Raw genomic sequence first — 16,239 nt, 5'->3', positions numbered from 1 at the left:
CTCCCTGGGACAGCCTGCCACGGGCGGCTTTGTCTAGTCCTGGCGCTGCTCTGGGATGGGGCTGGTACTGCCTGGCAAAGCCCTGGCTTCTGCCCAGGGTCCCCGAGGCTTCAGTTCCCACTTCCCGAAGACCCCCTCCCCTGCCCGGGGCTGCCTTTAAGTCACGGCCGCCTCTGCCCGAGCCCCAGCCCGGCAGGGAAAGGGCTGTGTCAGACTGACATCAAGAGAAGAATTAAACCTGGCTCATCTATCACACCTAATTTATGGCTCCATCAGCCCTCGGAAGGTGGGAGGAATTTTTCCCTTTCTCGTTCTCCACAGCACACCTTCCCGGTGCTGCTGTGCCCAGCAGGGCATCCCTACCAGGCTGCCGTTTGCAGCATCACTCACCCGAACCCATGGCCATCAGTGCCCAGCACCCCAAATCCCGAGCAGGGGGCAGGAACTCAGCCTCTAGTGCTCGGCTCCAGCCTCAGCGCAGTCTGACGGCTCCTAATTATCCCTCAGCGCAGTTTAATGAGTTGCCATTTTCCTTTGCCTTTCTGCCGCTGGTGGGATGAGCCTGTGCTGGGTCTCAGCAGTAACGGGACACGGACGGAGAGAGGGTGCACAGGACCACGAATATCCATCCCCACGATGCAAAGGGCAGCCCCGGGGTCAGCACCAGAGGACGGAAGAAGGGTCCCCAGCCAGCTGAAAATGTCTCTTTAATGACCTGAACATGGCGTTTCGAGTCCCTTTGAATGAAACGAAACGTGACGGCAACACAGGCGGCAATGACTTTGGCGTCCCCGATGCCAGCCCTGCCTGTGGGGAGAGCCCGAGCCAGCGTGTACCAGCCCCTGCCAGGCTCCTCCGACCCTCCCAAAGCGCACGGGACCCGCCGAGCCGCTTGGAGCATCCCACTGCCGACGGTGCAGGACCCCGGGAGAAAGGAGCCCGGCCGGGAGCCGCTGGCCGGCCCGTGGGGACACCCGGGCAAAGGGCAGGCAGAGGGGTGCGGGCACCTCCTTGTCCCCCCCCATCACACCTCCGACTCCAAGCTGGAGACCCTCCGCCAGGACCCGCCGGCGCAGGGACTCGCCACCCCGCGGGCCACCAGCGGGTCCCTCCTCTCCGTGCCCACCGCCCGCAGCAAGGCCAGCTCCCCGCGCCTCCCGCAGTCTCTGCAGCCGCCGTCCCAGCGCGCAGACCCCCGGCCGCAGGGGTGCAGCCCGGGGTGCTCCCGGGGCGGCGGGGACCCCCGCGAGAGGTGCCCCACGAAGAAGGGCAGGTTGGCGTAGGAGTTCATGCAGGCGTGGGGCGCGGCGGCGGTGGCACGGGGGTTCTGCCGGCAAGCCTCCCGGTAGGACGGCAGCCTTGTCACGGGCGAGCGCGGTGCCAGCCGGCCGGCGGCCTGCGGGCAGCGGGGGCTGCAGCCGTAGCCGGGCTCGGCTTCGGGGAACAGGTCGGGCACGTCGGCGCGGGCGGGCGGGCGAGTGGCACCGCAGCGCCGCAGCCCCCCGGGACGCCGCTTCTCGCCCCGCTCCCCGGGAGCCCTGGCCGAGCTCGCCCACCGGCTCAGCTTCTCTCGCTCCGCCTCCAGCCGCGCCGGCTCGCCCCTGGCTCTGCAAGTCCTGGTGACTTTCGGGAAGGCTCCGCGAGAGCAGGATGGAGGCAGGTTGCTGACATCCCGCTTCTTCTCCGCTGCCGAGAGCAGCCGGGGCAGTGTCCCCGAGCCCCCGTGTCCCCCGTCCCCCTGGAGCAGAGGGTTGTTTTGCAGCCGGTCCCCCCGCCCCGACGGCCGCTTGTGCTCCCTGTAGATGTCCGGCGGTGGGAGGTCCCTGGGGGACGTGGGGGGCGGGAGAGGAGCCCCGATATGGTTCCCCACCAGCACCTGCTCCCCATAATCCCCCCCTGCGGAAGTCTTCACTAGGAGGTGGGGGAATCCCGTGAGGGTTTCATCCCCTGTACAGCCACCCCGAAACTTCACCGGGTGTAGCAGGCGGGGGTGCTCGTTTGCCCCTCTCCAGTTCTCCTCCCCGTGCAGCCGGGAGTCCACGGGGATGGGCTGGGGCAGCGGCAGCCCCAGGGGAGCACCCTTGGGAGTGTAGGCTCTCCCCATCCTCTCGGTGGGGTGCGGGCCAGAGGAGGGGGCCCGGTGTGCGCCAGTGCTGTTCTGCACCACGAGCTGGGGTGTCCTCAGGGAGAAGGTGGTCTGGAGGCGCTCGCTGTGGTTGCTCCAGTCCTCGATGGTGCGGGTGGCCTGCTCCAGGGAGCCGCCCACACTGGCCGTCGTCACCATCTCCTTGGCCGCCTGCAGCATCTTCAGCACGTTGGCCTGGGCCGAGCTGGCCGTGACGTCAGGTGTGGGCGCCCGCCCAGGGCTCCCCATGGTCTGCACCCCATTGAAGCAGCTGTAGATGCCCTGTGGGGAGAAGTGGGGGGACCCCCACCATCAGCAAGGTCAGTGGGGTCCTGGCCCTATGAATCTACCCTGCTGAGCTGAGTTCGTGCTGCTGAGGCTGAGGTGGCTTGACAGCACTCCCCACAGCACTGCCTCCCCAGCATCCCCAGCACTGCCAGGGTGAGTGACACCGTCCTCCATCACCCGTTTCCCCAGGGATGCTAATACAGATGGCTAAGCCCTTTCCCCAACAGCTGGCTTTTCTCCATAAGAGCTCACATCAGCACAAACATCTCCAGTCCCTCCTGTGTGGGTCGAAGGGACAATGCCCACCAAACCATGCCCAGCCACGTGACACCATGTGGGGACATTTGGGCCCCTCGAGAGCCCCCTGGCAGCATCCCTCACCCTGCTGATGGCCAGGAGGAAGTCAAGCTTGTGGGACTTGGGGACGGAGTGACGCAGCTTCCAGTAGACGAGGTGCTCCCAGGCAAACACCAGCAGGCTCAGCCCCATGGCCACCAGCAGCATGTAGAAAACCCCGGCCATGTTGTCGATGTCCAGCTTGCTGCTCATCACCTCGTTCTTCTCATTCTGGCAGATCCCCGACAGCCAAACTGTCTCCAGCTTCTGGGTCTCACCTGAGGCCGGACACACACAGGAGTGCGGGGGTAAAAATCCACCCACAGGAGTCATCTTCCCAAGTACATCCCTTGCTCATCCCCACCCACTGTGGCTGGAGGAGGAGAAAGAGACCCCCGAGCCCCAGGAGCTGTAATAGCCTTGTTCTTGCTGCTGCCCTTGGCCTGAGCATCCCACCAGTCACTTGTCCTTCTCCAGGCCCTGCCTTTCTCTGTCTCCCATGTGCCAGCCAGCCGTGCTTGCTGTCCCCTTCTCAGGCCTCTCCTTCTGACCCTTGGATTTTGTGCACAGCTATCTCCAAGACTTTACAACCCCAGAGGGAATGACGCCCCCCCCGCCACTGCCAGCATCCAGCTGGAAAAATGCTGCTGAATTTAATATCCCCTGAGAGGAGGTGGTGGAGAAACCCCTCAGTGGCATCCTGTGAGGAGCCATGGAGGCAGCACAGGTTTGGGGGACCAAAACCCTGTTCCCTGGATTAATTTGTAGGGTGGGGGCTGGGCGAGGATGGGGCACCCACCATCTCCCAGGAACTGGAGCAGGGCCAGGTCAATGGCCCGCTTCCAGCGCGAGTCCTTCTGCAGGGCGATGCCGTAGCCCGTGGTGGCAAACACCTTCCCACTGCCGATGGTCACCAGCTTGCAGCCCTCGTCCTTGCCCGCCATGTAGTTCAGCACCGCTGCGTCATAGATGAAGGCATCCAGCTTCCTGGGAGGAAGGGGGAGGGAGGGTCTGAAAGCCCATTTTTGGGGGGTTGTGCTTCTCTTGGGGGAGCTCCACCCCTTTCAGGCATCTGTAGCCCATCTGGAGGGGGTTGAGTTTTCTTTGGGGGTCCCTGCCTTGTCTTGGAGAGCTGTAGCCACACTTGGGGGGGAAGCAGCCAACTTGGGGGGCTGTATCCCATATGGGGGAGCCATACCCCATCTGGGGAGGGCTGCATCCCTTTTGAGGGGAGCTGTATGAAGCTGCACCCCATCTTCAGCAGGTTGTATCCTGTTTGGGGGTCCCGTATGCCATGCAGGGAAGCTGCAGAGAGCCATATCCCATCTGGGAGAGCTGTACCCAGCCTGGGGGGCCCACATCTCACTTGTGGGGGCTTGTACCCCAGTTGAGAAATCCCTGCCCCATCTGGAAGGTCCCGTACCCCATTCCAGGGAGCCGTAGTTCATTTGGGGTGCTGTATCCCATTCTGAGGAGCTGTACCCCAGCTCTAGGAGCCATACCCCATTTGGGGGAACTATACCCTTTTTGGGGGAACCATACCCCATTTTGAGGCTGGTGAGGGCGTCCTCCACAGAGCGCTGGTTGTACTTCACCATGTGGGTGTGCATGTCGGGGTAGTTGCTGCGGATGTTCCTCTCGGTGCTGCCGTTGGGGACGGTGCCGAAGCGGAACGGGGGGTACTGCTCCTGCGGCTTCTGGAACTGCAACGGGGAGCCCCAGGGAGCAGCATCACATGGCGTCCATGTCCCTGCCATGTCCTCCCTCCCCACAGCCAACCCTCCACCCATCCAGCCGGCTGGCAGTGATGTGCAGCAACCCCCACCCCCAAAAAAACTTACTATTTTTAGGGATTTGTTAGGATTCCCACCCCAACCATCAGCCCCACCTTCCTGTCGCTCAGCCCCGACACGGTGTCAATGTACTGCTCCTGGATCATGAAGGCAGCCAGGTTGGCTGTGTAGCTGGCGAGGAAGATGACGGCGAAGAAGGCCCAGATGAGCACCATGATCTTGCTGGTGGTGCCCTTGGGGTTCTCGATGGGCACCGAGTTGTTGAAGACCAGAGCCCACAGCAGCCACACCGACTTGCCGATGGTGAAGGTGGGACCTCCTGGCCCTACGGGGACATGGGACAGAGGGGACAGCCGTCAGCTGGGCTGGGGATGTGTCCCCCCACCCAGCTCCCACCTCCCCAACTCACTCTTGCCACTGGTGAGGTTCTGGTTGTAGCCAACGGGGCTGAAATACTCGAACACGAAGACAGTGATGGCCACCACAGTGAGGCACATGACAAACATCATGACCCACACGGCCGGGCTGTAAGGCTCTGCAAGGCAAGTGGGGCTCTGTCAGCCCCCTGGGACACCCCCTGGGGACACCCAGGAGCCCTCCCCAATGGATGGGGCTCGTCCTCCTGAATATTGTCCCTCTTTGGAGAGGATATGGGGACTGAAAGCACCATGGCCAAGCAGCTCCACAGGGAATCAGGAGGGAAAGAGGATGCTGTGGGATGAGGGGATGCAGCCATGCTTCCCTGCCTAGGCAGAATCAGGCTCTCATCAACAGGGAGATGTTAACAAAATACTGCCCATCTCCAGGGTCACTGGCAGGAGGGTTTCCCATGGGATTGCAGGTTCTCCCCTGTGATGGCTCTGGCCACAGCACTGCGCCTTCATCAGGCATGGGACCAGCCTCCCAGCCTCACTCAGCCCCTGTGAAAGCCCCCCGTGAGCTAGGGTGGGCCATGACCCCCCTGCCTGCCCAGGATGATCTGGGATGGAGCAGCAGGAGCAGTGGGGATGCATCTGAGCCATCAACATGCGGCTGCTGAAGTTCATTTGTCAGCGCGTCCTTCGCTGTCAGGGAGGAGAGGCCTCCCCTGATGGGGATGCGGCTCGTTAGTGCAGAAGCAGAAGACACAGGGACTGCAGACCCCAGCCCTGCCAAACCAGGACAGGATGCTCCATCTGACCCCATGGCCAGTGAAGGTGACCCTGCTTCGGGGGCAGGTCAGACCTGCAGTGTCAGGGGGACAGGAGGGGGAGGATGTGCCCAGGCTGGTGCTGTCCCACCTCTCATGGCATCCCTGGCACCTGCACCCTCCCACACAGGAGCCCATCTCTGGCTGAGCTGGGACATTACTGCTGTGCCCTTGCCAAGAGCCTCAAGCCCTGCCTGAGCACTCAGGCTGAATTTCGTGATGACCTTGGCCAGTCTCCTCCCCTTCCAAGGCTCCAGCTTTGCTGGTTTAAAACTCATTAAATAGAACTTTTAGCACTGGCGATTTCCTGGCTTAACCACTGGTCCTGGTGATGGTGGCAGAGACGGGGTCCCCACAGCAGGGCTCTGAGGTGGAAAATCCCCCCAGCACCCTGTCCTCCCTCCTCCACACAAAAAAATGAAGAGGAGAAAACCACTGAGCCCAGCCTCCACCTCCCAGCCTCCATCTCCATAATAAAAGGATTATTCAGGCAGGGAAGGAGGAAGCCCCAAAGCCGGCAGCACAATCTCTTTCCCTTATGACTTAGGTTTTTTTTTTCTTTTCTTTTCTTAAAAGTTATTAAAACTGAACAATATTTCCAGTTTGCATTTGTGGGAAGCGTGGGATGAACCTGCAGACAGACAGGGGCACACACAGCTCACCCAGGAAGGCAGAGGGGGAGACAGTCCCGTTGCTCCTGGCCACCATGACGCTGATTCCCGTCTCCACGAAGGGCACGGAGAAGTCCACGATCTCAGAGCGCTCCTCGTTGATGGTGAGGGAGCCAATGGCCATGTCTGCACGCTTGTAGTACACCTGGAGAAGGGGCAGATGGGCTTGGGATGGGCAGAGGGACAGGCAGAGGGACCCAGACCACCTTCCCCAGGCATTCCCTCATCTCCACCTCCAACCTTAATTTTTGCCTTTTTAAAAAAAAACATTAGCTTTTTAAGTGACCAGTGGCACAAACACAACCTGCTGTGGGGTTGTAAATGTTCGTCTGACTCCTCCTTCAAGGAGGAGCTCATGCCAAGCTCTCCCCTGCGCAGAGTCCCCCAACAGACAGCCTGATCCCACCTCCATTGGGAAAGCCCCAGGTCAGGGATGAGTCAGGGTCAGAGGTGGGGGGTCCAAGCCATGCCCAGCCCTACCTCACCAATCATGCCATTCCAGACCCCACGGACGATCTTGCCATGTTTGCCATTGGTCACTAAGTAGAGGTCATAGGAGAACTTCACGGCCTTGGCCAGCTTCTTCAGGATGTCGATGCAGAAGCCCTTGCAGCACAGCTTGGTGTAGGGATCCACGAGGCCATCGCCACTGGAACCGCACCGGGAAAAGCGGGTTGGACCAACCAAAGATGCTCTGAGCACCGTGGTGCCCCCCCTGGCCCCCCGCATGCCTGGGAAACAGTGGCCAGAATTTCCGAGCTGCATCCCCCTGCTCACCTGTGGGAGGAGTTGGTCTGCTTGCGGCAGGGCACCGTGTTGCGCACGCAGACCCCCGTGCTGGGGTCCGTGTTCTCCACGATGACAAAGGGTCTCTCCTCCAGCGTGGCCACTGTCAGGTGCCGGTTATCGACCACGGGCTGCATGTAGGAGCCGTAGCGGGGCCACACCGGGTACTTCATGTGGATGATGCCTTTCTCCCACTTGCCCACCTGCCCACGAGGGAGGGAACACAGTCACCCTGGCGAGGGGCTGTGGGGGTCACACAGGGTCCCGTGTCCATCCTCCCCATACCCCGGTGATCCCCATCTCAGCATCCCTTTCCCCACACACCCATGGAACACGGTGTTTCCTCCTGGGCCCCAAGCACCACATTTGACTGAGCACAAACCTGGCCAAACATCTCACAAAATACTTTCTAACTAACAAAAAAAAAAACCCCTCCGTGCAGCTTGTTTCAGGTCTAGGTGTTTGGCTGCTCTTCTCCAGAGGTGGGCAGCTGCATTTTTGGCTTTTTTTGGAACTTATCAGAGAAACTGCAGGAAAAAACTGACAGTTCTTGGCAGAGCTTTGGTGCCCATCGTTGTCACAAAGCCCCACCATGGGTACTTTTGGGTACCAGCCATGGGTTTTGCATGGGACAACCCACCCCAGGGTGGAACCTCAGCCTGTGCATGGCCCCAGGCTCAGCCTTCCCAGCCACCCCACAGTGCCTGTCCCGGGGGGCCTGGGGGTCCTACCATCTCCCAGAGCCGGTGCTGGTTGAGTGTGATCACCACCATGGTGGGCCTGACCAGGTAGCCACCTTCATTGAAGGAGAAGTCCCTGTGCTCCCACGTCACATTGAGGAGGTGCCTGGTGGGACACAGAGCCCGTAAGCCCCTGTCTGTGCAGCACACCCACATACAGCCCTCCTCCTTCTCCTCCTCCTCTTCCTCCAGCTTCAGCTGAGCTGCCACGGGTCTCATGGAGAGATGTGGGGCTGAGAGCTGGGGACCAGATTTAGCCCCTACTCAAGGGGCAGAGAGGAGCTGGAGAAAGCTCTGCCAGCAAGGAGGCACTGAGGATGGCCCCCTGCAGGGCTGAGGGTGCACAGGCTGCCACAGCCACCCTGAGATGCCACCTCTGCACTGCAAAGCAGAGCTGTGAAACCCCCTGAGCCTCCCGAGGGTCCCGAGCTGCAGAGAAGCATGGGAAAAGGCTGTGGAGATACTCCAGGAGAAAGCCAGCCAAGAGGCATGGACCACCAGCTGCAGCCCACAGCCAGCATCACCCCCTCTGCCCTCCAGCTCCATCCCCCTCCTCCCCTGCCCCTTCCCTCTCCATTTCCCCATTCCCCACATTTCATACCCGTCCCAGGGGGTCCCCGAGCCTCACCGGTAGAAGCTTGCGTTGGTGGCCGTGGCCCTGGGGGGGGTCCAGCAGTCCCGCCCCACCTCCGGGAGGTAGCCATGGGCACGGAAGAAGCTGGCTGCCCCCATGGCAATGATGGCCACCCCGTCCCGCACCTTCTGCCGCAGGCTCAGCTTCCAGCTCTCCGTCACCACGCTGATGAGGCCGACGGGGAAGGAGGCGGGCGGCACCTCCATGTTGCCCACTGTCAGGCTGGGCACGATCCAGACGTATCCTGGTCCCACAAGGCCGGCTTGTTCTGCCATGGAGAAGAGGTACTCGGCCTCCTCCCGTGAGCAGTACACGATGAGGACCTGGGCATCGATCTGCCGCAGGAGCCGCTGCGTCCTGGAGCTGCTCTGCTCCTGGCTCATCTCAAAGGTGAGCACCTCCTGCAGCTCCCAGCCAAAGTAGCTGGCATCCGTGAAGGAGCGGATGACGTCCAGGAAGATGTTGTAGCCCGGGTAGAGGCTGGTGATGACAGCGAAGGAGCCCCAGTCGTATTCCTCCAGCACCTTGAAGATCACCTGGATTTGCTGCTCGATGGAGACACCCAACTGCAGGAAAGCTGATCCGGGCTCCTGTGGGAGGAGAAGGGGTCAGGGGCTGCACTGGCACTGTGGTCCTGTTCGAGTGTGCCATTAGCTGGTGTGGTCCATGGGCTGGAGACACCCAAAATGGGACTCATCCACCTCCAAGGAAGCTCATCCCATGTAAAGGTTCAAGTCCTGCGGCTTCACATCTGTTTGTCAGCTTATTAAACAAAAATTCATCCATCCTCCAAAGGAGATCAGCAATTTCTCCTTAAACCAGGAGAAGAAGGTGGGCAAGAGCTCTGCCAGGAGCATAAATCCCATCCCGGCTCCGACTCACTACCTGCAGCCGGAGCCTGTGTGGCTCCTTCCCTCCCACCCCACCTCCCCGGCCATCTGGCCTCTCATTAGCAAACCTTAATTGATCTGATTCTGTCTTAAATGATTCAGCGAATGGCATTTGCCGAAGGTCACGTGCAGGCAGCAGGGTTTTGCCGCCCAGACCCCCTCCACCTCCAGAGAAGTAGTTTGGGGTGAGCCCCAGGGGGTCACAGACAGAAAGCAGGAGCTGCTGGGGACTTTGGATCTGTGGGAGGAGGAGGTCGAGCCTTCAGACAGGTCTCTCTACTGAGCCCAAAATACCCAAACCCTGGAGAAAGCTGCAGAAAAACACACAGACCACAGCAAACCATGGCTATTTTTCGGTTGCTCGGGCTCCATTTGAGCCCTCTGCCCCCCCACTGCACCCACCCGAGCCCACTGCATCCACTGCCACCCACCCACAGCGAGCAGCAGCTCAAGGTGGTCCAGGAGCACCAGTGGGTGCAGGCAGGGCTGCAAAGGTGCCATCCAGTGGGGTTGGACCCCAAGCCACTGTGCAAGCAGAGCATAAAAGCCATGCCCTGAGGAGGAGTAGAGTCCCTAGCCACGGGGAAGAGCAATCACTGAGACCTCTCCAGTGCCCAGGCTAGGCAGAGTGGGACAAGCAGCCACGAGGAGATAACCCAAATCTCTTTGCCACAGCCCATCACCACATGCCCAGCACCCTCCAGCCTGCCTCCAGCTCTCCCTGCCACCAGCGCTTCCAAGCAGGCAGGTGACTGTGACTGACAGTGTCTGATGCCAGCGAGGAGCAGAGAAGCCAAAAATCCTGTTTTGGGTGTGGTGCACCTGAGATTCCTGCCACAGCCAAGCGAGGCTCCTCCATGCTGCCCACCCGGGCAATCCAGCCCTGGCAGGACAGGATGAGAATGGGGTTGTGACAACCCTGCCATTGCCCCAATAGTTCCAGTGCCACCAGCCCAGCACTCCATGGTGGGCACAGCCTGGAGGGGATGGGACACAGCACACCAGGGAAGGTCCCTCCAGGGGCCACTGAGATCCTCTCCCATGTCCCATCAACAGAGTCCCTCCTTGAAGTCCCCACTATATCCCACCACCCGTTGGCCACACTGCCACAGCCACTGCCTACTCCTGCCCGTGATCCCACACTCCACAGCACAGCAGCTCCTCTGCCCTCCAGCATTCCACACCCCTTAGCTACCCCTCTCTAATAACACCTCATTTCTCTCATCCCCCCTGGAAATAACCCCCAGTGAGTGCCTCACCTTTGGGGTCAGGACCACTGCAGACCCCCCGCTGATGCTGATGACGGGGACCTGGGTCTGGGAGGAGATGAAGTCAAGGATCTGGGCCACGGCCTCCGTGCCCACGTTGTCCTCGAAGACGATGCCGTGGATCTTGTGGCTGGCGAGGATGTCGCAGATCTGGGTGAGGAGGGTGCTGGGGTTGGTGTTGTTGACGACGACGGTGATGGGGTGGATTTCCAGGGGCATGTCCAGGAAGCTTTGGGGGCTCAGGCGGGAGCGGATGTGCAGGGGGTAGGACGTGCCCCCAAACACCACGGCCACGTTGACCACGGGCTCCTCGGGGCCCGGCAGCAGGAGGTCCGTGAAGGCAGCCGAGCAGCCCAGCACCATCGACAGTAGCAGAGCGTGCGCCGGCGCTCTGCCCATGTCCACCGCCGCGTCCCTGCCGGCACAGCACACAGCCCCTCGCATCCAGCCGCCCACCAGGACCCCCACTCCACTCACCCCAGCCCTCCTCACTGCCCTGGGGCATCACCAGTGTGTGTTGACCCCAAAGAAAGAGGGGACCCTCGTCCTTTGGATGCTGGGTGTGGTGAAGGAATGACCACAGGGTTGTACTCACCACCCACTGTACACCCCAGTGTCACGTGCCTTGTCTCCAGTCCTATCAACCACTAAGCCTTCACAGATGGTCCCCTCTTCCCACCACCACCCCCTCCCCATCCCACTACCACCGTCCCCCTCCCATTGCCCTCCCACCCCATCCAAAAGCCGCCACTGCCACAATGGTCCATGTTATCCCTTCAGCCAGGGACAGGGACAGCAGCAAGAGGTGACAGGAGGGGCTAGCAGTTCCCTGGTGCCTCTGTCTGCAGCGGACAGCCACTTTCAATATTTAAAGGCTTTGCCCTTGAGGGAGGGTTCAGCTCTTCACCCCCCATGTTGAGATTTTGCAAACCACACAGTCGGGGGGCAGCTGGTCCCCTGCCTGTCCCCCTGCCTGTCCCTCGCCCATCACACTCCCTCAGCCCCTTCTCTGACACAAAATCCCAAACAAAGCACCCGTCTGGCTTCTTATTTCCAAGTTTACCCCCTAAACAGCATCCTTCAGCTTTCCTCCTTCCTGCCTTTACCCCCGGTGTGTGTCCCCTGCTGGCACTGCCCACCTGGCTGGGACACTCACTGCACTGCGTCTCTGCCGGCTGCACCCCAAATCCAGGCTCTCAGGGGTTCTTTGGGCACGTCTTCCCTGCCAGGTCCCCAATTGCCTACTGCCACTGGGTACCCATGCTGTAGCAGGTGGGGTGACAATCCCCCGAGGGGGGCAAATCCCTACCTACAGCGATGCACCCCCATGCTGGAGCTCACCCCTTCCTCAGAGCCTGTTGGCAAAATCAACCCACAGCCAGGGGCATCCAAGCCTCCCTGAGCCTCATTGTCCCCAGGGCCATCATCCCAGTGCCACACTGGGCAGTGGGGAGGGGGACAAGCAGCCCTGCGTGGTGGGACCAGCCACGCGCCGGTGTCACTCCATGCAGCAAGGTGCCAGCTGGTGCTCGGAAACGTAGCTTGCAATTAAAAGCTGCTGTTGCTTAACGTGTCCCCAGCACAGCCAGAGGAGCCTCTTGCTGAGTGGCTCCTGGATGGTTTTGGGGTCTGGGCTGCCCTGGGGAGCTGCACCCCAGCATCCCACTGTGCCGCAGTGACGGGCAAACCCTCGGCACGCTGCGAAAACACTGCCGGCATGTTGGACTGAAAACGCAGGAAATAAACCCAAGGGCTGCCTGGCTGGGCACCTTGCAAGAGCTGCTCGGTGTGGATTTGAGCACCTCCGGAGAGACAGAGAAGACAAACCCCACACTTCTCTCCTGGACCCCATGGGAAAGCTCGGGCACCTGTCTGGGCACTGATGCTCACCGGGCAGCATCTCTCTCAGCCAGATCTGAGTTTCAGCAGGAGATCATCCACCCCCAGCACCCATCCAGGGGGTTCACTGCATCCCCCACCCCACCGCACATCGCAGCCGGCCGAGCCGCAGGAGCCACGACGCCACACCGATGGCTGCAGCCAGGGCCCCTTGGCCAGAGAGGGCAGCAGGTGAGTCATGCCATGCTGGCAGCGTCCCACGCTCCGGCATGGCCAGCTCAGTGGCGGGGCAGCCTGCACTGCCTGCTCCTCACTGCGAATTCCCAAGTATTTTTAGTCCCATGATAAATAATTCATCGGGAATCCGGCATCAGCTACCCGAGCAGAGAGGAAGGGGAGCAACACACCACCCAAAACAAACAGAACCACTCTCCCAGCAGCACTGCCCGTCTGAGCCCTCCTCAAGGACATTTAAATATACTCTGGGCCCTCATGGTGGCTGATTGGGTTTGCTTGTGCCAGTCCTGGCACCTCACCCATCCCAGGCCCGTATCCTCCTCTTCCTCAACACAGCTCTTCCCCATGCTCAGGAACCTCTTCTAGCAACAAATAATCCAGGCAGAGACCAGCAAACGCCTCTCGTGATGCCAAGCTCTGTCACCAAAGGGGTTGCCCCGCTCCTGGCTGTGACTGGGGACAGGTTTGAAGGATCTGGTTCCCCATGGACCAAAGCCGCAGGTGGAAAGCATCCCCATCCCTCACAGCCACACAATGGCAACGGCAGAGGGGAGGTGGGCATGGGCACATCACATCCTTCAGCCAGTGCTGAGGCAACCAGGGGAATGAATTTTCATCCTTCCCAGGAGTCCGGTGCCACCAGCCAGAGCCAGGCTGCTCACCACAGCCCTTGGCAGACATGGAGGAGGATGTCGGTGTTCAGGGCCAGAGATCCCGTGGCTGGCAAGGGCTCCATGCACAGGTCGGAGCCAGGGCTGCTCCAAAATGGCCGGATTTGGGAAGGGAAGGAAAGGTCAGCCAGCTCCTCCAGCCCAGCCAACACCGTTTGTTTCCAGCTTGTTTTTTCTACGACTGAGCTAGAGGGGTGCAGGAAAATGTGGGGTTTTTGGGGGGATGGCAGATTGTAGGAAAGTGGCGGAGGCTGAGGAAGAAACTGAGCCCACCCCTGAGCTACTGACAAAGCTGGGGCTGTTCTTGGGCTCAGCACAGCATAGCAAAGCCCCCACGGACTTTAAAGAAAATCTGCATTTTCCAACCCCTTGTAGCAAGCACTGTGGAATTGCTCCCTTGGGAAAAGACCTCCCCAAAAGAGTGGTTTTCCAGCTGGGTGAAGGGCCAGTGGCCAGGCTGGGGCGGGAGGAAGGTGGCCATGGCCAGGAGCCTGGGCAGAGCAATGCCACCTCCTGGCAGCCTCCCCTGGGACCAGAGGACACCACAGAGCTGCTCAGTGGCTTCGACACTTGTTTTCTGTTGCTTTGGGGCAGTTTTGAGCAGGTTAACCCTCTTCCTAGGCACACCTTCCTGGTGCAGCAAACTCATGGAAACCTCCTGCTAAAGGCACAATCAAGCCCTTACCTCTCCCCAGCCCCTGAAATGTCATTTTAATGCAACAGGGAAAGTTTACTCCTAATTTTAAATCTCTTTTTTGCCCTCCCTCCCTTCCCTGGTCTGAGAGGGGAAATGCTCATGCAGATATTTTGACCTCAGGAAAGGGAGAAATAAAATCCCGAAATGCAAAATATCACTCAGGAAAGAGAAACCTTATCCCCCCAAAAAGAGCCTCCGAGCCTGAAATGAGAGGGAAAGCACAGCCTGCGCCAGGGGATGGGGAACTGCTGCTGGTGGACGGAAAGGACAGAGCGAACCCGAACCTGGCGGGAGCCACGCGGGGAGGGGAGGGGGCACAAGGGAGGGCACCGGGACGTGCCAAGGCTTGTCATTGCCCCCATGGGGACATCCCTGTGGAGCAAGAAGACCCCGATGGAGCCCCCCGGAAGGAGAGAAAGCAGCAAAACCTCCCCAAAGCCAACTCGTCACTATCCCTGTCCCCATGCAGGAAGGGGATGACTCGGGAGGGAGAAGCACTGGCAGCCCCGGCAAGCACCGTCTCCTTTCAACCTTCATCCTCCACCACCCAGCATCACCCTCCTCTTCCTCATCACCCTCCCCTTCCTCGCCCGCACCTCCGACAGCAACAGTTGCGGGCCGGGGGCTGCGGGCCGGGGCGATGGCGAGGGCCCCGCACACGCACGCACCCAAACGCAGCTTAAAAAGGTCGAATATGGATTAACCAAAAATAAACGCCAAGTGTCCTGCCTGCCGCTGGGTTACGCAAGGTGGCGGGGGGGGACACAGGGCTGGTGGCACCCAGGGAGGTCTCCTCAATTTTTCCTGCCTCCCACTCCCCCAGAAACCCCCTAGCACGGCTCCCAGGATTAAGGCTCATTTCCGTCCCGTTCCCGGGATGGGGAGCAGGAGCTCTGGGGATGCGGGGGGATGCTGAGGTAGGGGGAGATGACCAAGGCAACCCCCCACCAAAAAAAATCAACGACCCCCACCCCATCCCTAAAAGTTGCTGGCGGCGGTGGCGGGGCGACAGCGGAGTCCGTCGGGCCCCGGTTGCCCCCAGCCCGCCCGGTACTTACGGGACCGCCGCTGGTCGGTGCCTACATGCCCCGCGGCTCCGGCGGGGCTCGTCCCACCGGGGGCTCTGCTCTTCTCAACCCTCTTCTGCTGCGGGGCAGCCCCCCGGGGCGGGCTCGGCCCCCGCCGCGGCTGGCGGGGGGCTCCGGCGGCCGCCGTCGGTCCCGGCTCGTCCTTGGCGGCGGCGGCGGCGGCGGCGGCTCTGCAGCGGCGGCTGGAGGCAGGGACGGGAGCGGGGGAAGGAGGGAGAGGGCGCGGAGCGGGTGTGCACGGGGGGGGGGCCCGGTGGCAGCAGGTGTCTCGGCGACCTCCGGGCTCCGGCAGCCATCTCCCCCCGCCCCGGGACCGGCGGGGCTGCCCGGGCGGGACGGCCGGGAGGAGCGCGGGGGAGGGATGCGGGGATGGAGGCTGGGGGGGGGCCCGGGGGCGGTGGAAGGACAGGACGTGTGTCCTCCCGCCTCGCCGCAACTTCGGGGCTGGCCGCCAGCCCCGGGGAAAGGGAGGGGGGGAACGGGGGACGGGCAGCCCTCCCTCCCGAAACCGGCCCGCCTCCCCTGGCACCGGGGCCAGCCCCAGCGCTGGGGAGGGCAGAGGAGAAGAGACCCTCTTCTTTCGCCCCTCTCTTCCTTCTCTAGGAGGGAAAACCCATAGGAAAACGACAGAGTCCCCCTCCCCGGGCTCTGCCCGTCCCCAGCCCCAAGGAGGGCTGGAGGAGTGCGGTTGGACTCATTCCCTCCCGCCAGCATCTTCCATCGCTTTGCTGACTGAACTGGTGGGCACTGGCCAGGTGCCCACCCTGTGCCCCCCGGACGGTGCAAGGCAGCCCAAGGGTCCCCATCGGTCACAGGGAGGGGGGTTGACACGGAGCAAAGCCCCCGCAGGCAGCAGCATCCTCCAGCTGTCGCCAGGGCCAGTATTAAAGCATCAGCTGATCCCGCAGCACTGGTTTAGAGCAAGCCACACTGGGGAGGGGGGGAGAAGGGGGAGATCCAGAAAAGGAAGGGGGGAGACAGGCAGAG

At 61.4% G+C, this 16,239-nt stretch overlaps 1 protein-coding gene across 1 annotated transcript; it reads right to left on the bottom strand.

Annotated features, from left to right (window-relative positions):
• Nucleotides 1-281: 281 nt before the first annotated feature.
• Nucleotides 282-15,379, bottom strand: GRIN2C (glutamate ionotropic receptor NMDA type subunit 2C). The gene is made up of 13 exons (XM_032707059.1): nt 15,223-15,379; nt 10,712-11,135; nt 8,557-9,152; nt 7,920-8,034; nt 7,180-7,391; nt 6,883-7,051; nt 6,394-6,547; nt 4,952-5,077; nt 4,638-4,867; nt 4,292-4,452; nt 3,549-3,736; nt 2,795-3,027; nt 282-2,407 (listed from the first exon to the last, which is right to left on the bottom strand). The coding sequence occupies exons 2-13, from the start codon at nt 11,117-11,119 to the stop codon at nt 1,025-1,027; spliced, it is 3,975 nt and encodes a 1,324-aa protein (XP_032562950.1). The 5' UTR covers nt 11,120-11,135; nt 15,223-15,379; the 3' UTR covers nt 282-1,024.
• Between the last annotated feature and the right edge of the window lie 860 nt (nt 15,380-16,239).

The sequence above is a fragment of the Chiroxiphia lanceolata genome, chromosome 19 (genome assembly GCF_009829145.1).
Source record: "Chiroxiphia lanceolata isolate bChiLan1 chromosome 19, bChiLan1.pri, whole genome shotgun sequence".
In the NCBI taxonomy this organism is placed as follows: Eukaryota; Metazoa; Chordata; class Aves; order Passeriformes; family Pipridae; genus Chiroxiphia; species Chiroxiphia lanceolata.
This window is presented reverse-complemented; position numbering and strand designations above follow the sequence as displayed.